Source organism: Raphanus sativus, chromosome 7 (genome assembly GCF_000801105.2).
Source record: "Raphanus sativus cultivar WK10039 chromosome 7, ASM80110v3, whole genome shotgun sequence".
In the NCBI taxonomy this organism is placed as follows: Eukaryota; Viridiplantae; Streptophyta; class Magnoliopsida; order Brassicales; family Brassicaceae; genus Raphanus; species Raphanus sativus.
Genome location: NC_079517.1, coordinates 536,817 through 558,905, shown reverse-complemented (window position 1 = coordinate 558,905; position 22,089 = coordinate 536,817). Strand labels below are relative to the sequence as shown.

General features: G+C 34.8%; 5 protein-coding genes across 6 annotated transcripts; 3 read left to right on the top strand and 2 right to left on the bottom strand.

Annotated features, from left to right (window-relative positions):
* Positions 1-415: 415 nt before the first annotated feature.
* Positions 416-784, top strand: LOC108817199 (uncharacterized). Its single transcript, XM_056990737.1, has one exon. It carries the CDS (start codon positions 481-483, stop codon positions 652-654), a length of 174 nt encoding a protein of 57 aa, XP_056846717.1. The 5' UTR covers positions 416-480; the 3' UTR covers positions 655-784.
* Positions 785-4,647: 3,863 nt separating this feature from the next.
* LOC108815073 (probable E3 ubiquitin-protein ligase LUL1) lies at positions 4,648-5,840 on the top strand. Its single transcript, XM_018587733.2, has 3 exons — positions 4,648-5,007; positions 5,101-5,545; positions 5,631-5,840. Exons 1-3 carry the CDS (start codon positions 4,853-4,855, stop codon positions 5,775-5,777), a joined length of 747 nt encoding a protein of 248 aa, XP_018443235.1. The 5' UTR covers positions 4,648-4,852; the 3' UTR covers positions 5,778-5,840.
* Positions 5,841-6,312: 472 nt separating this feature from the next.
* Positions 6,313-8,046, top strand: LOC108815072 (uncharacterized). The gene is made up of 4 exons (XM_018587731.2): positions 6,313-6,396; positions 6,515-7,550; positions 7,638-7,723; positions 7,807-8,046. Exons 1-4 carry the CDS (start codon positions 6,313-6,315, stop codon positions 7,984-7,986), a joined length of 1,386 nt encoding a protein of 461 aa, XP_018443233.1. The 3' UTR covers positions 7,987-8,046.
* A 3,466-nt stretch (positions 8,047-11,512) lies between these two features.
* LOC108814202 (dnaJ protein P58IPK homolog) lies at positions 11,513-14,118 on the bottom strand. 2 transcript variants are annotated; one of them, XM_056991208.1, is made up of 10 exons: positions 14,078-14,118; positions 13,828-13,932; positions 13,385-13,550; positions 13,068-13,269; positions 12,819-12,979; positions 12,654-12,747; positions 12,361-12,573; positions 12,213-12,290; positions 11,919-12,137; positions 11,513-11,837 (listed from the first exon to the last, which is right to left on the bottom strand). In XM_056991208.1, the coding sequence occupies exons 2-10, from the start codon at positions 13,928-13,930 to the stop codon at positions 11,646-11,648; spliced, it is 1,428 nt and encodes a 475-aa protein (XP_056847188.1). In that variant the 5' UTR covers positions 13,931-13,932; positions 14,078-14,118; the 3' UTR covers positions 11,513-11,645. The 2 variants fall into 2 exon arrangements, with proteins under 2 accessions (XP_056847188.1, XP_018442222.1); XM_018586720.2 differs by having other exon boundaries at positions 13,828-14,117.
* Positions 14,119-15,391: 1,273 nt separating this feature from the next.
* Positions 15,392-18,883, bottom strand: LOC108814901 (zinc finger protein JACKDAW). The gene is made up of 4 exons (XM_018587545.2): positions 18,331-18,883; positions 17,603-18,002; positions 16,557-16,816; positions 15,392-16,424 (listed from the first exon to the last, which is right to left on the bottom strand). Exons 1-4 carry the CDS (start codon positions 18,515-18,517, stop codon positions 15,730-15,732), a joined length of 1,542 nt encoding a protein of 513 aa, XP_018443047.1. The 5' UTR covers positions 18,518-18,883; the 3' UTR covers positions 15,392-15,729.
* Between the last annotated feature and the right edge of the window lie 3,206 nt (positions 18,884-22,089).

The window sequence follows — 22,089 nt, the reverse complement described above, 5'->3', positions numbered from 1 at the left end:
AGTGTCTTCAGTACTTTTTTTTTTTTTGCTTAAAAGTGTCTTCAGTACTTGAAACGCTTAAATCATATTTCATACATTAAAGCTAAAATAGTGATTAGAAAAACGACATACGACGCATAAGCTTGGGTGATGCAAGTTGTAACAGCACAAAAGCGACATACGACGCATACAAAAATATCTTGAACATTTGAAAGAAAAGTGTAGGAACGTAAAGATACACGCGTGTCTTTCATGCAAGACAAAAAAAGATTAGAGGTTCTAGAATATTCTTGTTGGTTTCATCGTTTTGTAATTATAGCAAACAAGACCAAGTCGTCAACAAACAACATCGTTCACTATGGATGGTCCATTTATCCATCTTTCAAATCAACCAATCATTCACTCTTTCTCTATATATGTATGTCCTTCAACCAGTACACTTGTTCAACCTAAAACGTAGTATTTGAATTAATTCTGCAGCTTCAAAGCTGTCTCTTGAATATGTGTTTCTTTGAGATTCGGTGCGATCAAAATTTGACGGTGGTGAAGATGGATGTAGCATGGTGGATGGAAGCAGCTCCTCCGCAGATGATTTTTCCTGAGAAGCCATCAACTTGTCCGGTTCTTGAGACCATTTTAGAAGAACGAGAGACCGAAGAAGACGACCATACATGATAAGGAAGACGTTTAAGTGACCATTTGATCGACCTTTCATCGTGATTATAGATAAAAACTTTTGTTGCAATTTTCTATGAATGTATAAGACGGATATTTTGTATATTTATAAATGTCATGATAATTAATACATAGGTCTTTTTTGGGGGTAAAATATCTCATGATAATAGTTCTCTTGTGTATTTTTTTTTAAATAGAAATATTATAAATTTTTAAAACCCGATGAACCGGATACAATGTTGATTAAAGACCCGACTTCCACCAAAAGCTTATCTAGATTCAAATATTATATGACTAGCTTCACATCAACCACCTAAACAAGGGCATTCCGCTAGACAAATCCAAAATCCCTAGATAATTGATTTCCAAGTCGGCTGTCGCTAAACACATGACTAGTGGGTTTAACCTATTTCGTATTTTCGTATCGTATCAACCACCTATTTTGTATTGCTTTTTTCGCAGCATTTATTGGAGAGAGTTGGGAAATAACGTCTATGATCACGGCGTCGTAACATGGCTCATCGACCAAGAGATCGTTATTTTGCAACATAGTCTCATCCATACCTATATCACCAAACTCATCCACAAGCTTATCTACTTCCGCTTCCTCGTCCCTAGTTAGAACCATATCATCTATCTGGTTTGATTTGATCAGGATATCCAAGTCTAGACCCAGTTAGATCCATTCTTATTTCTATGCGGAGATTGAACAAACCTGGAAGCTGAGAGATTAAACCCACCAGTCCCGGGATTTCTATCCAGGTTATTACACACCCTTGTTAGTTCGAGCTAATAGTTATTTACACGTCACTCCTTTTATGTTTTAATCAGAACCGCGTCAATATCGACTAACCTCAACAAGTGACCCGTACGTATGTCCGTCGGCGACAGGTGAGCTCGATTACTCTACGTGAGAGTTGTACATGTTGCGTAAACACGTAAAAAAAGAAAATCTAAATGGTATAGGTTTAGAAACCGGGGCGTTTATCACCTTTCAGAACATGCGTACGTATTTCCCAGGCTCGGGTTTGACCCCGTACATGCGATACATTCGTATGGGACCTATTGTTTATTAAAAAAAAAAAATTAAGGCTACTTTTCAATGTTATTTGTTAACATATAATATGTTTTGTGTTGATGTGTTTGATAAGTTAAGAATGTGATGGGCCATCTCTAAGTAAAAGTCAGTTTTATATACCTTTTGTGTTGTTTAATACGAGTGGATTTAAAGTAATATAATGATTTAACGTAATTCATGTCTTCTATGTTATAACAGATACGATCAAAGCCTTGATTATAAAAGTTTGATTGATGATTTTGTAGGAAAAAATGTAAAAGGATTAATATTTAAGAACTGATAAATTTTTACTAGTTTTAAAGATATTGTTGTTTTAATTATAAATTTGATTTTTTTCTATCGACAATTTTTTTTTGTATTAGTTAAAGATTTTATTTTTGTATTTTGTATTGGACCAATGAATATCTCAGAAGTGACACTGGTATTTTCCCATTTGACTTTTGTAAGTATCTTTGTTTTTTTTTTTAATATTTTGAATGGTCTTTATTCTTGGCTGTATTCTAGTTCAAACTCCTTTTGTATTGGGAATTATTAAAGGTGGGCAAAAAAGCCGAATCAAACGAATCAAACGAACCAAACCAAATCAATTGAACCGAAACCGATTCAAACCAAACTAAAGTCTATTTCAAATCATTCTGTTGAAGATTTTTACAACCAGAATGATTTGGTTCGGTTTGGTTTAAAACTAAATGGAACCGAGAAACCGATGTTGTTTTTTCAATTATTTAAATTTGAAATATCAGTAATACCCATATACTAAAATTCTAATACTAAACCACATATTTTCCAATTTTCATTCGTTAACATATATTTTTCTAACCTAATACGTAATTATCAAAATATTTGTTTTAAAAAGAATAATTAAGTCTGTAATCTTATATTCTTATACTCTATATATAAATGTGGATGTTAAATCTAAACCTAAAACTTAAAAACAAAAGTTCTTCTATACATTGTTTTTTATTTGCGTCTCTTCCATATTTTTCTTGCATCCAATTTTTTTTTGTGTTGTCATTACTAAACAACTTTAGATGAGATTTTTAATACTGAAATATAGCACTACATATAAATTTTCTATATAAAGGTAATAATCTTTGTGAAATATAAAAAATAGTTATATGCATATAGCACTAGTAGAAGATTTCTATATAAAGGTAATAATCTTTGTGAAATATAAAAATAGCTATATGCTTTCATGCTTTTAAACGAAAAAAACCTAATTAAACAGATCCAAAATACAAACCGAACCGAATACAAACTAAATCCAATATAAACCGAACTAAACTAAGTTGAAAAATTACTAAAATCGAACTAATCAAACTGAAGCAAACCAAAACACGAAGCAAACTGAGAAAATAGCCGAAGTATCCATCCCTGGAAATTATCAACGGTCTTTTATATCGTCATAATCCATGATTTAAGACTTCATTGTATCTAAAATTCTTTGGGAAATATTTTGTTGCATAAGTGGTGGGATACTTTCTATAATCAAAACATAACAAAACTAGATTATCAATGAGAAATGAAATAAGCAAACTTTGACTTTGACTTTCACTTTGACTTTGACTTTGACTTTGACTAGAATATCAAGCTTTAAACAAATGTCTTCCACCAAGCACACAACACAACTAATATAAAAGCCTAACTCCGATTTCATGGCAGAAAGACACACACCCTTGTTGAGTCTTGGATCACTCAGTCATGGGGAATATCTGCTGCTGCGGAGAAAGAAAGAAGAGCAATGTTCCTCCAGCGGTGACGGAAATAACTCATGTTCAACAACATCCACCCGATTGTCCAGTTAATCAAAATATATATTTTGAGTTTATATATAAATTTTTTAATTTAAACCAAAATATAACGTTTGCTATTTTTTTTTCTTAAAATAATGTCAAAATCTATGATAGGAGACAATTTATTTTCTGGTTCATATTTAAAAACTTAATACTATTGTTTAATATAAATAAATTATTTTTGCCTCAGGCCCATTATAGTCTTCGCGCGGCACTGCATGTACCCGCATCTCCGACGCCGTGAGATTAAGCTAAGAGTCATGACGCAGTTGCTATTGGTGAATGGGACCAGATATAATTTGTAGAATCTTATATAATCTCCTACTTTATGACATGTAATAATATGCAACTTTATGATCTTACATATATTTATTTAATCCTTCTTCAATATATATATAATGTCCTCTCTTTAAGTTCACTGCTTCTTACTCTTTTAGTAGACATAAAACAGTGAAGAAGATGAGACAAAGGCGAATGGTATATGCACCATCTCAGGCCGATTAAACACCTTTTTTTTTGTTTTTCATTAATATTGAAATGAAAACTAACCTTGAAATGTTTTGACCACATACTTATTACCAAATATATATATATATACACATGGCTTTTATAAATAAACAGATATGTACACCACCACAGACGTTTTCAAAAAGTATTAAGAATGAAAAAAAAAAGAAATAGTATAGAACTTAACAAGGACAAAAATCAAACCCAAATCTACGGTTATAGAAAAAAAGAAACGGTGGAACATTAATCACTTGGACCGACGAATGTAAAAAGCAGACAAAAACTGAAGAGTTATCATCATTTTAACTCTTGGTTGTATTCTAGTTCAAACTCCCTTCCACTGAAAATCGCGAACATGATATTTTATAAAAGAAATCATAGTCTAAGATCTTATTGTATTCTTAATGAATTATTTTGATGTATTTAAGTGAAATGAATAGAATATCAAAGAAAAGAAAGAAGCAAACTTTGAGTTTAACTGATACGTTAAGTCCCGCCAAAAGTCAAGCTTTTAAACAAATGTCTTCCACCTACACCAGTTAACACCACACAACACAATCAATATAAAAAGCCTAACTTCGATGAAAAGACACAAAACCCTTTCTGAGTCTGAGAGATCGAAATCATGGGAAATATCTTCTGTTGCTGTCTCTGAGCTGATGGAAGAAGACGGAGGAGCAATGTTCCTCCTCCTCCGACGACCGAAACAACTCCTCATCAACCACATCCACTCAAGATTCCAGTTAACCGATCTGTATCCCCAGCAGAGACGTCAAGTCCAGACCCTTACCCGTATCAGTATCATTCTCCGCCGGGAACTATGCCGCCGCCGTCTCCTTATATCGTGTATCAGAAAGCTGTCACGATTCGCAACGACACTAATCTGAAGAAGGAGACTCTGACACTTGAACCCGACCCGGTTAACCCGGGTCGGTTTCTCGTGGCATTCACGTTTGATACACTCGTCTCCGGAAGGTTTTACACTTTTTTTTCCCACTTGCGTTGGTTCTTGTCGTAAAGTCTGAGTCTTTAATTAACCCTTTTGTCTGTTTTTGGGGGAGAACACAGGATCACACTTGTTTTCTTTGCGAAAGAAGTCGGAGAGTTCCAACTCACAGCAACAAAGGCAGACACTTTGCAGCCGATCACATTTGGTTTTGAGAAAGGACTTGGTCGGAAGTTCATACAACCATCTGGAACCGGTGTGGACTTATCGGTGTTTGAAGATTCAGAGCTGTTCAAGGAGGCGAATACGGATGTTTTCCCGCTGGCAATTAAGATGGAGACAGCTCCAGAAGAAGGATCCATGCAGATTACTCTAGTGACTTATGTGAAGGAGGAAGGTGAGATTAAGCCAAGTGTGATCAAGCAGTTGCTATCGGTGAATGGGAACAGGTATGAGTTGTTTGACATATATGGGATTGGGGACACTCTTGATGAGGATGCAAGAAAGGAATGCGTTATATGCTTGTCAGAACCACGCGATATGACTGTTCTCCCTTGCAGACACATGGTATGTAATAAAGTTTGTTTTATACTACTCAAGTTTTTTTTTTTGTGATGTGGAGTTTTGAAATTGGTTTATGTGTGTGTAACAGTGTATGTGTGGCGGATGCGCTAAGGAGCTAAGGTCTCAGACAAACTTGTGTCCAGTTTGCAGACAACCTGTAGAGAGGCTTTTGAAGATTCCTAAAAGGGTAAAAGCAATGGAAGATGGAAATGGATATGGAGATGAACAAAATTAATTAAGCAATCAACTTGTGTGTTTGTAATAATTATGCAACATTATGATCTTATATATATATATTCATCCGATTCTTTAATATATATTACCTCTTGAACACGGTGATGATTGATGAACGCATCCAAGTAGGTTGCATGCACTATCTCAGACTTGCTTAAACTACAGTATTCTTTTTAATGTTTTCCATGATTGAACTAGTTTTACAAGTTAGTATATGGCTGTAAGAAGATGTATAAAAACACGACACGTTGAACAAAAGATTTTTTTTTTTTTTGCCAACATTGAACAAAAGATTTTAAGCATCCTATATGTTAAGGAATCGTATAGAACTTAAAATAAGGACAAAATCCCAAACCCAAAATCTACGCTTATAGTAAAAAGAGAAACGGTGGAACATTCACTGAACCGACGAAAGTAAAGAGCAGACAAAACTTGAAGAGTTTATCATCATTTTAACTCAAAAAGGATTCGGTAGATTCTGTCCTGTCCTGTTATACCGTCTTTGTTTCTGGGTTTTGTTTTTTTGAAAAGGGATGATGGATGGTTATCAAGATAACGCTCACCAAGTAGAAGAACATGATGATGGTTCCTGCCAAGATGTTTCTCCTGCTAGTGTAATGGTACGGAAACTGTTTTTCTGCTTCTGTTTCTTTTCTCTGTTTTTTTTTGGGTTTAGGGTCGTCTGGTGAAACCATCTTCATTTACAAGTGAATAATCTTATTTTGTGTGTGTTTGTAGAATGACGTTTCTGATGAGATTACTAAAGAGATATCACCAAGCCAACACGAAAGATGGAGAGACCTTGTGTTTGATATACAACTGAGAGCACAAGAAGACGTTCATGACGATTTCCTGAGTGCAAATGGATCCTTTACTCCAACTCCTAGTCCTGTCTCCAAAAGGTTTTGTTTCTCTCCCATGGCAATTCCTAGAATAGGGAGACGCGGTGGATCCATGAGTCCTTCCTCGTCAGGAAGAAGCACTACTCTCGAGAATGTCTTCAACTTCAAGAACCGGAACAACAATGCAGATATTGAGCAAGGTGTGGAGTTGGTGTATGATGATGGCAGAGTCAAGTCTAATATTCCAAGAACATGGTCTCTCACTAATCTCTTAACTCCTAGAAAATACAAGAAGACAGAGTCTTTGCCTGTTACACCTTTAGCTCACTCAAATGCTGAGTCCGTGCACAAGAGTACACTGCCTATTCGCCGTACACGTTCTGTTCCAACGCTCATCGACAAAGATGGTAACGTGAAGTCACTAGGGGTTCTCCGTGTGATCCCTACTCCATCTCGTGGGGACACTGAGAGTCTAGAGATGATGCATGAACACGAAGATGGGGGAGAAGATGTTCCTGAAGAGGAAGCTGTGTGCAGAATCTGCATGGTTGAGTTAGGAAAAGATTCAGAAGCTTTCAAGATGGAATGCATGTGCAAAGGGGAGTTAGCTCTTGCCCACAAAGAGTGTACTATCAAATGGTTCACGATAAAAGGGAACATAACCTGTGACGTGTGCAAACAAGATGTGACAAATCTCCCCGTGACACTTCTACGTGTGGATGATCGTCATGAGGACCGGTCTAGAGAAGCAGAGCATACAGAGGTTAACAAGTGGCAAGATGTGCCGATTCTTATCACCGTGAGCATACTTGCATACTTCTCTTTCCTTGAGAAGCTTCTGCTGATGGATATGAAATCGAGTGCCGTTGCAGTAGCTTTACCATTCGCTTGCATTATTGGTCTTCTTGGATCAGTGACATCGACGACAATGGGTAAATATTTAAGAGTTCTTGAACCATTTTTCTCTTCTTCATATTCTCTCAAGTTATTCATTAGTCTGAAAGATGATTTTGGTGCAGTGAAGAGGAAGTATGTGTGGCTCTTTGCAACTATTCAGTTCAGTTTCGTGGTCCTTTTCGGTCATGTCTTCTACTCAAGAATTGATGTAATGTCTAATTTTTTTTTTTTTGAAGTGACCTTGTTAAAAGCTTTGGTTCTCATAAATTCTCATTAACTGATATATGTCAGGCTAAGCAGCCGGTTACGTGTATTGTCTTAGCCACTATGGTCGGATTTGGACTCACCATGTCCGCCACAGCAGTTATTACCGTGTTTATGGAATGGAGGAGAAGCCATGCTCATCACCACCACCAGCCAGCAAGCACTCAGGTGGTTACACCACCGTTTCAAACAGCAGAGTATAGGTAGTAGCTATTGCTTCTTCTTCTTCTTCTTCTCTATGGAGTTAAGAATATGAGATTGAAAAATATACACACATTGTTGTAAGTTGAGACTGTGCTAAAGATTTATGCTATCTTTGTTATTGTTTTGATTCTAAATGAAGATAAGACATTACGATTGCAGTTGAACAAAAACTTTCTCGATGAAAGAATGCAACATGTGTTTTTGAGTATAGTTTGAAAGAAAAGCTCAAGTCTTAGGTTTACATGATGCTGCCTTCATGTCTAAGTTAGAAACCGAAACCGCCAAAAACCACCACCACCGGGAAAACCGCCAAAAACCACCACCACCGGGAAAACCGCCCTCAAAATGGAAGGTGTATCCACCACCTCCACCGCCACCAAAGGGATTAAATCCTCCATGATGGCCGCCACCTCCGCCCATCTCTTCAAGATCCTCTCCTTTGTCAAATCTCGCCCTCTTATCGTCATCTCCAAGAACCTGATCAATTTTACGTGTTAGATATTATACCCTCTCTCACCAAATGAAATATACCTGAATCCGAAAACTCGATTAATTCCCTGGAACCAATCCATCAGTGAGTAGATCTACGTGAGAGTTAGTCACATTTGCCGTCTGATCACATAGATGCATAAATCTAATTGGTAAATTCTAATCCGTTGCTCTTATCACATTTCAGAACCCACCATACAAATTTTCTACGTGACTTTTGTATCTTTGCTTTTTTCCCCTCATTCTTTGTTGTATTCTAATTTCTAGTTTAAACTATTTTTGCATTGAAAATAATCAACAATCTTTAATATAATCACTAGCTAGATCATAACCGGTCCGACTGAACAGGTCTTTGTTTTTTTGATATACATATAAACATTTCAAAAATTACAATCTAATAACTTCAATTTTATTAATTTAGTAAACCGTTTAATCATTATATTGTGTAACAGGGGCGTCGATAAAATGTTATGAGCCGTACACTTTAAAAATATGTTACAAAGTTATATACCTTAAACAATTTAGTCATATTTTTGAGTTAATTCATATATTAACCTATTGTTTTTTTTTTTGGTTTTTTTGAAAATTATATATTTTACAGTAGTTTTCTATACATTATTATCAATTTTATGATATTTCATTTTTTTGAAAATTTGATGTATTAAATTAATATATACTATATATTACATTTTATGTTTTTATTTTCACTGTAAAGAAACAACAACCATAAATTGCACAAAAAAATATTGTAGTTCACTTTATTTTATATAAAAATTAATATGTCAATTATTTAAAGAATTGTATTATCTTTTATAAAAATAAATAAAAATCTAAATTGGAATGTTAGATTTGTAAAGAATCACGGTAGATTAGTTTTTACATGTAACTATTTCTGGAAAATTATGATTTCAAATCAATTAAGCATAACTGAGTATATTCCTTTTTCAGATCCGAAAACATATATACTGTATTAATAAATTAAGTGATTTTCTATTTCTTTCTCACTATAATTAATTAATTTTAATATTTGATTTTAAATGAAGTGAAAAAATCTGCAAATAAGAAAGAAATACAAAAAAAAATTATTATATAAATGTAAAAACTAAATATATAAATAAAAGAAAATATTTAATCTAATATCCATATTTTTAAACAATTTTTATTTAATCTACTATTCTTATTTCCAAACCTTTCAATTTTGTACTTCAACTTTTAATAGTATAGATATATGATCCAAGATTTAAGATCTTATCCTATCCAAAATTCATAAGGAAATTTTTTTTTTCTGTACAAGTGTTGAGAATTTGAGATACTCTATAATCAAAACACTACAAAAATAGAGTATCAAAGAAAAAAGACTTTGACTTTGACTGATACGTAGTCCCGCCAAAGTCCAGCTTTAAACAAATGGCTTCCACCAACCACACAACACAATAAATACAAAAAGCCTAACTCCGATTTCACCTCAGAAAGACGCACCCTTTTGAGTCTTGGATCACTCAGTCATGGGGAATATCTGCTGCTGCGGAGGAAGAAAGATGAGCAATGTTCCTCCGGCGACGGAAATAACTCCTGTTCAACCACATCCACCCCAGAATCCAGTTAATCAAAATATAGACTTTGAGTTTATATATTAAAATTTTTAATTACCAAAATATAACGTTTGCTATTAACTTTTTCTTAAAATAATGTCAAAATCTAAGATAGGAGAACAATTTATTTTATAGTTCACATTTAAAAACTCAATACTATTGTTTAATATAAATACATTATTATTGACTCAGACTCCTTATGGTTCTGCATGTGCCGTCGTATTCGAACCATTCTGCGCCGAGACTATGGCAGCGCCGAATCGTGAAGGAGGAAGGTGAGATTAAGCCAAATGTCATGCCGCAGTTGCTATTGGTGAATGAGACCAGATATAATATATATAGTATCCTACTTTATGACATATTGACATGTAATAATATTGTCCTCTGTTTAAGTGCACTGCTTCTTACTTTTTTGGTAGACATAAAACAGTGAAGAAGATAAGACAAAAGCGAATGTTACATGCACCATCTCAGGCCGATTAAACACCATTTTTTTGTTTTTCATTATTGAAATGAAAACTAACCTTGACATGTTTTGACCACATACTTATTACCATATATATATACATGGCTTTTATAAATAAACAGATATATACACCACCACGACACATTTACAAAAAGTATTAAGAATAAAAAAAGTAATAGTATAGAACTTAACAAGGACAAAAATCAAACCCAAATCTACGGTTATAGTAAAAAAGAGAAACGTGGAACATTCACTTGACAGAGGAATGTAAAGAGCAGACAAAAACTGAAGCAGCTCCTTCGCAGCTAATTTTTTCGGAGAAGCCATCAACTTGTCTGGTTCTTGAGACCATTCTAAAAGAACGAGAGACCGAAGAAGACGACCATGAACACGATAAGGAAGACGTTTAGTCACCATTTGATCCACCTTTCGTCTTGATTATAGATAAAACTTTTGATGTAATTTTTCTATGAATGTATAAGATAGATTTTGTATATTTATAAATCATATCATAAATCTTATGATAATTAAGTTATTTTTTGTGTAAAATATCTTATGATAATAGTTCTTTGTGTGTTTTTAGAACTGGTAAAGTGACCTTGTTAGGTTCTCACAAATTGTCACTAACTGGTATGTGACACTATGGTCGGATTTGGACTCACCAGCCGGTTACGTGTATTTTCTTAGCCACTATGGTCGGATTTGGACTCACCAAGTCCGGTACAGCGGTTATTACCGTGTTTATGGAATGGAGGAGAAGCCATGCTCATCACCACCACCAGCCAGCAAGCACTCAGGTGGTTACACCACCGTTTCAAACAGCAGAGTATAGGTAGTAACTATTGCTGCTGCTTCTTCTCTATGGATATGAGAGAGCTTATCTCGGAGTTACGAATATGAGATTGAAAACTATAAACACATTCTTGTAAGATGAGACTGTGTTAAAGATTTGTGCTATCTTTGTTACTGTTTTGATTCTAAATGAGATAAAAACATTACGATTGCAGTTGAACAAAAACTTTCTCGATGAAAGAATGCAACATGTGTTTTTGAGTATAGTTTGAAAGAAAAGCAGCTTAGTCTTTAGGTTACATGATGATGCCTTCATGTCTAAGTTAGAAACCGAAACCGCCAAAACCACCACCACCACCACCACCGGGAAAACCTCCCTCGAAATGGAAGGTGTATCCACCACCTCCACCACCACCAAACGGATCAAATCCTCCATGATGGCCGCCACCTCCGCCCATCTCTTCAAGATCCTCTCCTCTGTCAAATCTCGCCCTCTTATCGTCATCTCCAAGAACCTGATCAATTTAACATGTTAGATATTATACCCTCTCTCTCTCTCTATGTGTAAATGTGAAAGAGATTTAGTTATTGGAAACCTCATAAGCAGCAGCGATTTCCCTGAACTGGTTCTCAGCTTCTTCTCTATTGTCAACGTTTTTATCAGGATGCCATTTCAGAGCAAGCTTCTTGTAGGCTCGTTTGATTTCAGAGATGGATGCGGTTTTGGAAATGCCAAGAATCTTATACCAATCTTTTCGTTTGCTCATCTTCAGTGCTTTCTCTGCTCTACCAAGTGCTTCATGAATTTCCATATCCTAAATACAAATGATTATTATGTGTGCTGAGTCTAGGAAGATCCAAGTTAAGATTTACACAAAGCTTTAACTAACCTGGGAGCTTTGAGCGGCTTGTTTCAAATCCTCCACAGCTCCTTCCCAATCTTCAAGCAACAGTTTAGCTTCTCCCCTCTGAGGAAGCAGTAATAATCAGATCAGAAACTGTTTGTTCTTCTATGAGTTTATTGATGATTTAATGAACCTGATGTAATGCTTCGGTGAGTTCTGAATCTATGTTAAGTGCTTCGTTGCAGCTATCCAAGCCGTCTTTTCCACGGCCAAGCCTGACGGAGACCTTGCATAGTCCAAGGTAGAGATGAACGTTATGTGCAGTGTGTTCAGGGTCCATAGCTATAGCTGCTTTGTAGTCCTCTATTGAAACTCTCAGCTTTCCTTTGCTTGCATTATCTTCTGCCTGTCATAGACAACAATTGGAGGGTAAAGCTCAAGTGTTCTCTATAGGAAGAGACAAAAAGGAGGTTTTGCAGGACTCACGCTTTTTGTTTTCTTGAGCAGTTTTTTAAGTCCGAAGTATGCTTTCTTCAGTTCACTGTGTTCTGGATCAAGACGAAGCCCTTTTTGGTAATGCCTGAAACAGAGAGTTTATATCAGATTATGGATCCAAACTCTCTCTCATAAGGAAATTGAGTGGAAGTTAACCTTTGAGCAACATCATGATCTGCTAAATAGTAATAGGCACGGCCACGAAGGAGCAGAGCTTCAAGGTTGTTTTCATCTTCCTTGAGGATATAACCAGTCTCTGAAATAGCAGCCGAGTAGTCTTTAGACACCATAAGGAGCTTAACTTTAAGAAGCTTCGCCTGAAGAGAAAAAACGATGTTGACAATAAGAACAGCAAAGACCAAAGAGTATTAAAATATAATGTAAATAAGCATCAAAGAAGAGAACCTTAGAGCAAGCTGGGGAGAAGACGAGAACAACTTTATCAACAAACTCAAGAGCCTTCCCAATGTCCTTAGATTCATAAAGAGAGGAAGCAGTCTCCAAAGCACTCTTAGCTTGATGAAGCTGAGAGAGCTCTTTCTCAGCATTGGAATCGCCTGGATGTAGTTCCAGATACTTATGGTAGCTATTCTCAGAGTCTTCGTATCTACAACACATGGAAATAGAACAAACGTCAAATTCTGAGCCTTTTCGACAAACAATTTGGAATTAACACGAATGCCAAACCAAGATAAAAAAAACTTCAGTCATTTTTTCTATACCTGCAAAAATGACGAAGCACGGATGCACGTTTGAAATAAGCATCCGAAAGAGCAGGGTCTACTTCAATAGCAGCATTGAGATCATCGAGGGCATCGCTAAAACGCTTGACCTTGATACTTTGTGATGCCCTCTCAAATAACTCAGCAGCATCTACAGATTGACCATCTGTGCCAAAAATAACGTAAGCAAATTTTTTTTATTTTTATTTTAAAACACACTCAAAGACCATAGTTTGTCTTATTTTCAGTTCCATACTAAAAAAATCCTAATATCCAATCACAATGAATCCGACAGAGATTGCTACAAGCCCAACACCAAAAGGAGAATTTTTTCCGAGCAATATCGAAACAATTCGCCATTGATTAAGAAATTTCTGAACCCTAAGATACCCAAATCAACTAAAACATCAAATTCACCAAACGAATCCAGAAAAAAAAATTACCTAAAGCGGAGACGAGAGGATGGAGAAGAAGAAGTTGGCAAGCGAAGACGAAGTTGAGGAGAAGAAGCGTGTACGCCATTCCTCTCCACGCTAATAAATCCATACCTGACCCGACTCGTAACAGATCCATTCTCAATTTTCAATACATACACATATACAAGTGCGCTGTATACGCAAACCTAAAAGATTTGGAGTATTCTGAATCACAGAGACGAAACGAAGAAGAAGAAGAAGAATGTTCGAATCAAACCTCACACGAATTCTCGTCTTGTTTTCGGATCGAATTTAAGCTTTCGATTTTGATTTTGCAGTGTAACTAGTAAGAACACGTTGTTCTATCCAATTACTATCCTCCACGTGGAATCTGTTTTAAGTAGGTCCTAACTTCGTAGACATGTGCTAATAAACAACGCACACGTGTGCAAGCTTTTTACACGCTGGCCTAACTCCTGCCACGTAGTATTACTTGATTCTTGGGCCTTATGAGATTCTACTGGAGAGGATAGAAGTTGAGGCCATTTAAAGCCCGGCCATTAGAGCTTTGACGAGATTAATGTGAGCTTAATATCATATGTTTGATTGGCCCATAATGTTAGTATTAATAACCGGAGCAGTAACAAGCTTTAACCGGTAAAGCGAAACTCAGGTTTAGCAAAAACGTACTAAATCCAATATCCATGAAATTAATTAGATTTCTTTCCAAATAATTTTTTTTTTAAAATTACTATTTAAAACTTCACTACTGTAAAATGTATTCAATTTTTAAAAAATTATATTTCAATAGTTAAAATTAACATATACAACGCCACTGCATAGAGAGATGTTATATATTGTAGAATGTAGGCTGCTCTTTCTTTTCACGAATCCCTGCATTTCTAGCCTTAGTGGCACTTATAGGATTAGTAATTGGTGGGGTGAAGTAAAAACCGATTATACAAAAAATAAGATTTACAATACTATATTGTCAAAGAGGAATATATAATGCATGGATCCACAAAACGACATATTTCATTTTTTTCTACCTCGTGAGTCAAAATAAAGACAAGTCCTATATGTCTACTGAAAATACTAGCTGATATCAGTTAGAGATCTTTTTAGTTTTTGCATCTCGAGAACATGGGTCTAGAATCTGGATCAAGTACCTATTGAAAGGCAATTTCAACAATGACTTCGTATAGGTTTATGTAGTTCTATATAAAATTAGACTCGGTGCACGAATTAAAGTTTATAAAGAAACAGTTAAATGTTGAGAAAAGAGAATCAGTTATGTAAACGTAAACAAGGTTTACTAATTTAACTGAGATCTGCTCTGACCTTAAAAACTAAATTTACCTTTTTTAAGACTTCTGATGCGAGTTTGTGTTGTGTAGGAGAATGTTTTTACGTTATTGGGATAAATCAAACTTGTTTTTGCCGAATTAAAGTTCAAGACGTACAATTTCGAATTTGAAACATACAATAATTGTATATGTCATATGATTCTTTGAACGACGTAGGCAATTTCTCTTCATATGTATCACTACATTCAACTTCGGTTGGTGACAAACTGACAGCGAAAAACAAATATCTAAAATAGTAAAAAGCCTGGAAAAGCCTGAAGACTATACGGACCGAATACTTGAATATCCCAGTAATTGTAATAACGAAAAGAAATAACATTTACAAAACGACAATATTGTGGCAAAATACAACCCCCATGCATGGTATAGAAATGATGATCATCATGAACATATTAAAATTACATACATATAAATGTATGACGATGTCTTGTCAACCTTTGTCCCCACGTTCCGACCGCTTCACAAGGGAGCTACGATTTTAGACTTGTCTCCTCAAAGAAACTTCCAGTCCTAAGCCCCAAATATATGTAGTTGATCAGATCTAATAATAACAGACAACCCATCAACTCGATGGAGCAAACCTTGCGAGTTCCTGAGGCAAAAACGGACGATGGCCAGTTTGGTGAGCGTGATGCTCGTTGCTCACTCCGAGGAAATCCCGGGTTAGACCCATCTGCTGAGCCGGGTTCATACCTGACCGGTTTGATTGAAATCGATGGTTATTATCCACACTACTCGTGGTTACACCACTGATAGGAGGAGCAAGATTATGGATCTCTCTTGGGGCATTGGTGTTGAAGTTGTTGTTGAGCTGTTGTTGGATCATCATTGGAGAAGATGATCGAGGAGGAGGAGAAGCTGCGGATGAAATTGACGTCATTGTTGGGCCGGCGAAGATGGACGGAGCCGTGGTGGAGTTGCTTCTAGTGGATCCCATTTGTGCAGCTTTTTGTAAGAGTGCAGTGGCAGACATTGGAGAGAGAGGCTTGTTTTGTTTGCTTTCGGAGGAGGAGGAGGAGAAGAGCGGGGAGAAAGAAGAGTCTTTCAGGGTTTGGTGTTGTAGTGATGGTAGTGAAGCTGAGTTTTGTTGTGATGTTGAGGATGATGATAAGGTGAGATTAGGGTTTGTCGAAGTTGTGGGAATTTGGAATTGTTGGCTGTGGTGGTGGCCGGAGAAGTCAGGGAGGACTGATGATGAAGACAACGGAAAGAGGTGGTGGTTCCCAGCGGAATTCATTTGTACCATGTCGGATAAACCTACATGGAATTTACAAATGGAAAATTATGATAATAATCTAATTAAAATTTGTGTTACAAACAAAAGTGATACAAAAAAGGTCTAACTAGACTTTAATATGGAAATTATGAGGATGATTGAGATATGTGTACCTTGCGGATGCATTGCACTTAGGTCATGTCCGAACCCTAATCCAAATTGAGAGATAGCAGCATTAATGTCGGGATGATGAACTCCTCTGTGGACAAATCCATGTGGAAGATTTGGATTATTCATAACATGTGAATCATTTCCAAAATTAAGATTCGCCGGCATCGTTGTTGTGGCTGGATTATTACTAAGTGAACTCATCCTCGCACCTTCTTCTGTCAATGCGTCGCAGAAAGCTCTATGTGTGATGAAACTATCTTTCCTATAATAGAAAGCGATTTAGGTTAATTTGTACATAAATTGATTAACGAGATATGATAATAATAATAATAATAAATTTAAGAAGCCAGACAATGGCATTGATTACTAAACATAGCAATGAATTTGAAATCATTAGCAAAACAAAGACATTCTTGGCCGGATGAAACATTTATTTCTCCTATGCAAAATCAAGACATGAAGACAGAAACAAACGCAAAACTTGATTATTAAAATAAAAAGCATACCGTAAAACACTAAAACTCATCAGACATATATATGTACATGTTGTTTGTGTTGTCGACATATTTATGTATAATTCCTTGCTATATCGATCGTGCGAATTAATAGAGGAAAAGAGTGAAGCCAAATAGACATGTACACATACAAACACACAAAATAAATAGATGCTCATACCATCAAAAATCTCATCGAATATCATATTCATAAAGCATGCAGCTTTCTTTTGTCAAAATCTTAGACTAAAATAAAAATAGTGCTCCCCAAAAGTCAGAAACTCTCAATTAATGCTCTGCACTCTAATCAAACTTCTCAACAGTATCAAATCACAAGACATGTACACACTTTCATACCGACACAATAGCTAGATATACATATACATCTATCTATATTAGTTTTTCACAAAAAAAAATCCTTAGTTTCTAACACTTGCATTATTTCCGTGCCTTGTTGTCATTCGAAATTGCAATAAAAAGACTGATTACTGAGTTCTAATAAACTTAACTTCTACATCAGCTAGCCAAAAGCCAAAACCAAATAAATGTCGTACCTGGAGAACAATGTGCCACAGTCGCACTTATACTCACGAGTGCCACAAGTTTTTGCGTGCGCCTTCCAATCAGATTGAACAGCATATTTCTTAGAACACTTTTCGCATTTAAACTTCTTTTCTCCGTGCTTGCGGCTATAGTGTTTCTTTATCCCGGTGAGGTCTCCAAGGGCCCTAGAAGAATCATGGTGAACACAAGTCTTGATAGGACATATGTATACTTTCTTCTTTATCACCTCCTTGCTGGACCGTTGCTTCAACTTCCATGGAAGGTTGTGGCCACGGCGATGGAGTTGTAGGTTCTGGTCCCTTTGAAACCCTTTGTTGCAGATCTCGCAGACGAATCTGTTTGTTGCCATGAGGGTGGTTGGCGATAGAGCGATGACATCCGCATCTGGATCTGTCCATACATATGTATAAATATGATGTATCTTTATTTCTAACACATATTTTTTTCTAATGAATTCAACGATGTTTTACTTATATGAAATGAAGATTATAATAGAAACACTTTTTTTTTTGAACAACTGATTATAATAGAAACACACATATACGTAAACCATTCTCGGATATAACCTAATGGGATATACACAATATTCATTTAAGCATATACATGTATATATGTGTATATATATATGTCAATGTTGAGTTTGTAACTATTTCACAAAAACATATACACAAATATATATATGAGTATATATTATGGTGATGCTTAATTAAGGTGGTACCTGGGGTGCCAGGTTGATTTCTCTTCTTCTTGGCTGATGAAGAGTTTGGTTTCGCATTAGGGTTAGAGCTAGAATTAGGGTTAATGTCCGGGATATGCTGCTGAATATGATGAAGATGCTGTTCTTGGTGGACAAACCCTCCCATGGAAGATGAAATAGAAAATGGATCTCCTGGAATCATCTGCATATTTTGTTTTGATGTAAACAGAACTAAAGAACAAGAACTAGGTTTTGTTTTTTAATAGAACTTTGAAAGAAAACAAGGAGGTGATCAGGAGATTAGAACAGTATACAAACAAAATAGATAGTTAATTAGGGTTTTAATTTGTAGAGGGAGAACAAGAACAAGAGCATATAAGTTTCTTTTGGGTTTTAGGGCTTGAGAATGTTTGAATGTGCTTGACTCTTTGGTTATGCCAAATGACAAGAAAAGACCAAAGAAGATGAGGAAGAAGGCACGAAAGTATATGTATATATAATAAAGATTATATTGAAAGAGGATTTGTTATTTAAAAAACAGAAAACAGAACTAACACATGAATGAAGTTTTTTTCGTCTAAATAATGCTGAGAGATCTGGGCAGAGCCGGTTTTGAGGACATACGCATGAAACTTTTGCATGGGGCCTATGATTTTTCTAAAAATCTAAGGCTTAATTTTCTCTATTGTTGTGTTAACGTATCAATGTATAATTGTTGCCAAGAAGTAAAAAGGCGGTGAAACCTATTAGAAAACGTAAACACAGTTAAATCATACTATATATTCTTTTATGCTTTTTTCTTTTTTACAACTTTTTATGATATTTAATATGTTAATGAATGAAAAGGGAAATACCTGATTAAGCAATAATTTCTTTCTACACTATATTACACTTTCTTCACAATTCAAGTGTCTTTCACACTTTTCCTACTAACGCTTCATACAAGTTTCAAGAGCAAAACATCGAGAAGAATCAAAACTTTTTTCTAAAACACTAAAACTCCATTAACAAGAAGAGATTACAGGGTGGAATGCTTTGATGAAATCCATTAGTGAGATAATGTTTTATTGAAAAAAACAAAAATAGCAAAAACTTTGATTACGAAAATTTGATGGATAATTTTGAAAAAAAAAATATAAGAACAAAATTTATTTCTTTTTTTTTTGTAACACGAACAAAATTTATTTCTAAGAACTGATATATTTTTATTAGTTTTGAAAATATTATAATATTTTATTATAAATTTAGGTTTTAATAGATATTAGCGGAGCTCAATTTTTAATTTCGTATTGGACCTCGGATATCTCAGGACCGGCACTGGATCTGGGAGATGTTTTTGTAGAGACCTACCTTTTTTTGGTCTAGTCGATTTATGATTTCCTTCAAAAGGGAAATTAATTGTTTACAATAATATAATACCAGTAATTTCTACGGAAAGGCCAGTCTCTCTCTTTCTCGCAGACTCATAGTTACATAGACACACGTGCATGTGTATATCTATGGGATGTTTAAAAGTTTGGAAAATAAATAGTTAAGGGAGATCAACATTGATACAGTTATGATATGTTATAAAATAAGTGTATATATGTATATCTGTTTATAGTAATGTTATATCGATATTTTGGAATTTAATCATTTTATCAACAGCAACTAATACATTTTAATAATTAATTTGTATGCTTTTAAATGATTGATTGATTATTTATTAAATTATCTATCATAGTCGATTACAATACTTTATAGTTTCTGATAATTTTCTTATTTTTAATAGGTTTAATTATTTGTTGTCGATCCTGATATATATAGAATTATTCATTTACCATCTTCAAACATACATACATACATATATATATATATATATATATATATATATATATATATATGTGTGTGTCAAGTTAAATCTTGCCTATTATAACACACTGATCATATATATGTTTGCATACATATATAAAATATATACCCTTTTTAAGTTTGAATATCTTATTTATGATAATAATTTTTGCATGGTAACCACAGAGTTGCTCTGTCAAGTATGGTTTCTTAACGATATCAATTTCATAAGGTTGGAAACTTAACACTAAATTCTTAATACTTCATTGATAGATTTAGTTGCCAATGCCACACAGCAGTTTTTGTTAATTAATTTATGAAAAAACTATGTTAATATGTACTTGCTATGGTTTATACTATACGTAATTTTAATAGAACATAGTTTCAACTCCTATTTTATTATAAAGTAGTAAAAGTTTTGTGCCTCCAAGAAATTGTATTTGGCAAAGGAAAATGTTCTGTGTCCCAAGAACAAAGTGTATAGGTAGATGGAAAAAGTTCCCGGTTTTTTAAGGGGAGCACCATCTTTGACTCCCAAAAAGTTTTAGGAACTCAAAAAGCCTTTTTGTAATTTGTATTCTTTCAACTATAATCTGTACAATATTTATTTTAACTGGAAGTGCAAAACTATGATTCATTGACATATGCGAAGATAAGTGACTTAATTTTCAACTAATTAAATGTGATTTAGTTTTTTCTAAAGGTGATTTAGGTTCAAATGTAATTACGTGTACACGCAAGAGAAGTCAACATGTGGTACGAACGATCAGTATATTGACACGAAAACAAAGATCTATTGATGACTATCTATTGTCACCAATAATACAGCGATCAAATGATATATATAGCCTAGTACTTTTTTTTTGAACCGGAAGCCTATTACTATACTTCACGCAGTAAAAACGTGTAGTAATGTTAGCCAGAATTAAACTAAAAGTCTTGTTGGAAGCAGAACATGGTTTATTTTTGTGCTATTAATTTGAGTAGCTAAATTTGAGCATAAAAGAGTAAAACAGATCTGAAATATACCAAATTTGGATTCCAAAATAACGATCATCATGTGCGTGGACAAAGTAAAACTATTTGATAGATCTTGAGTGGACTAAAAACTTTCTTCTGTCAACTTATTATACAAGTTAGATCATCCTTTCTTCTTCTTCAGGTTTGTGATATCGAGGAAGTGAGAAGAAAGGGAAATGCCTTTAAGGAAATAGATGGAAAGAAATGATTAAGGCATAATTACAGAGTTGGCCCAAACATGGCATGTTGCATGATGTTTTGTACTGTGTTAGAGAGAGAGAGTGGGGATCTTTGGCATTTCCCGATGAAGACGATAGGACAGTCCGTGACGCCTGTCTCTCTGTCTGTGGGACCCTCTTTTGAAGCTATGATTTTCATGCACATTGCTCTTCTTCTTCCTCTTCTATTATCAATGTATAATATTTTCTTTTTAATCTTCAGTCAGATAGACGTTCGTGAGCATCATGTTGATAACGATAACTGTCACTTCTAGTTTTTAGATTTGGATCCAAGTCTAATAATATAGTGATGGCTTTCTAGTATTTGCTTAGGCTGGTATAAATTTTTTTATATATTAGATTGTTTTATAACTTTTAAATTTGTCTTTTCTTTTTTTTTGTAACAACACATAATTTTCATTCGTAACTTAGTTGTCTATCGCACATTGCTTACGTTAATTACAATTTTGATGCTTCATAAAATAATTATAGAATTTTCAAATTCAACGCTGAATATGTGTAAAAGGTTGTTATATGCAGGTGATGGTTTGATACTATATCTTTTCAACTCTTTTAAATATCGATATTGTTTTTTTCAATAAATGGATATATTATTTGGAAGTTATGTTTAAAATTGAAAGGTGAATGCAAGTTTAAAATTCTCTGTTATCACACCACACTTCACGAGTTCACTAACTACAAGTCTACAACT

Excerpts from the sequence above, each read along its gene's own strand:
- LOC108817199 (XM_056990737.1), top strand. The coding sequence starts at position 481 with ATGTGTTTCTTTGAGATTCGGTGCGATCAAAATTTGACGGTGGTGAAG.
- LOC108815073 (XM_018587733.2), top strand. The coding sequence starts at position 4,853 with ATGCCGCCGCCGTCTCCTTATATCGTGTATCAGAAAGCTGTCACGATT. Across the intron at positions 5,008-5,100 it reads GATACACTCGTCTCCGGAAG|GATCACACTTGTTTTCTTTG; the intron begins GTTTTACACTTT and ends GGGAGAACACAG. Across the intron at positions 5,546-5,630 it reads TTCTCCCTTGCAGACACATG|TGTATGTGTGGCGGATGCGC; the intron begins GTATGTAATAAA and ends TGTGTGTAACAG.
- LOC108815072 (XM_018587731.2), top strand. The coding sequence starts at position 6,313 with ATGGATGGTTATCAAGATAACGCTCACCAAGTAGAAGAACATGATGAT. Across the intron at positions 6,397-6,514 it reads TTTCTCCTGCTAGTGTAATG|AATGACGTTTCTGATGAGAT; the intron begins GTACGGAAACTG and ends GTGTGTTTGTAG. Across the intron at positions 7,724-7,806 it reads TCTTCTACTCAAGAATTGAT|GCTAAGCAGCCGGTTACGTG; the intron begins GTAATGTCTAAT and ends GATATATGTCAG.
- LOC108814202 (XM_018586720.2), bottom strand. The coding sequence starts at position 13,957 with ATGGATCTGTTACGAGTCGGGTCAGGTATGGATTTATTAGCGTGGAGA. Across the intron at positions 13,551-13,827 it reads TCCTCTCGTCTCCGCTTTAG|ATGGTCAATCTGTAGATGCT; the intron begins GTAATTTTTTTT and ends TTTTTGGCACAG. Across the intron at positions 11,838-11,918 it reads AAATCGCTGCTGCTTATGAG|GTTCTTGGAGATGACGATAA; the intron begins GTTTCCAATAAC and ends TAAATTGATCAG.
- LOC108814901 (XM_018587545.2), bottom strand. The coding sequence starts at position 18,517 with ATGCAGATGATTCCAGGAGATCCATTTTCTATTTCATCTTCCATGGGA. Across the intron at positions 18,003-18,330 it reads AAATCAACCTGGCACCCCAG|ATCCAGATGCGGATGTCATC; the intron begins GTACCACCTTAA and ends ATGTATGGACAG. Across the intron at positions 16,425-16,556 it reads AAGTGCAATGCATCCGCAAG|GTTTATCCGACATGGTACAA; the intron begins GTACACATATCT and ends AATTCCATGTAG.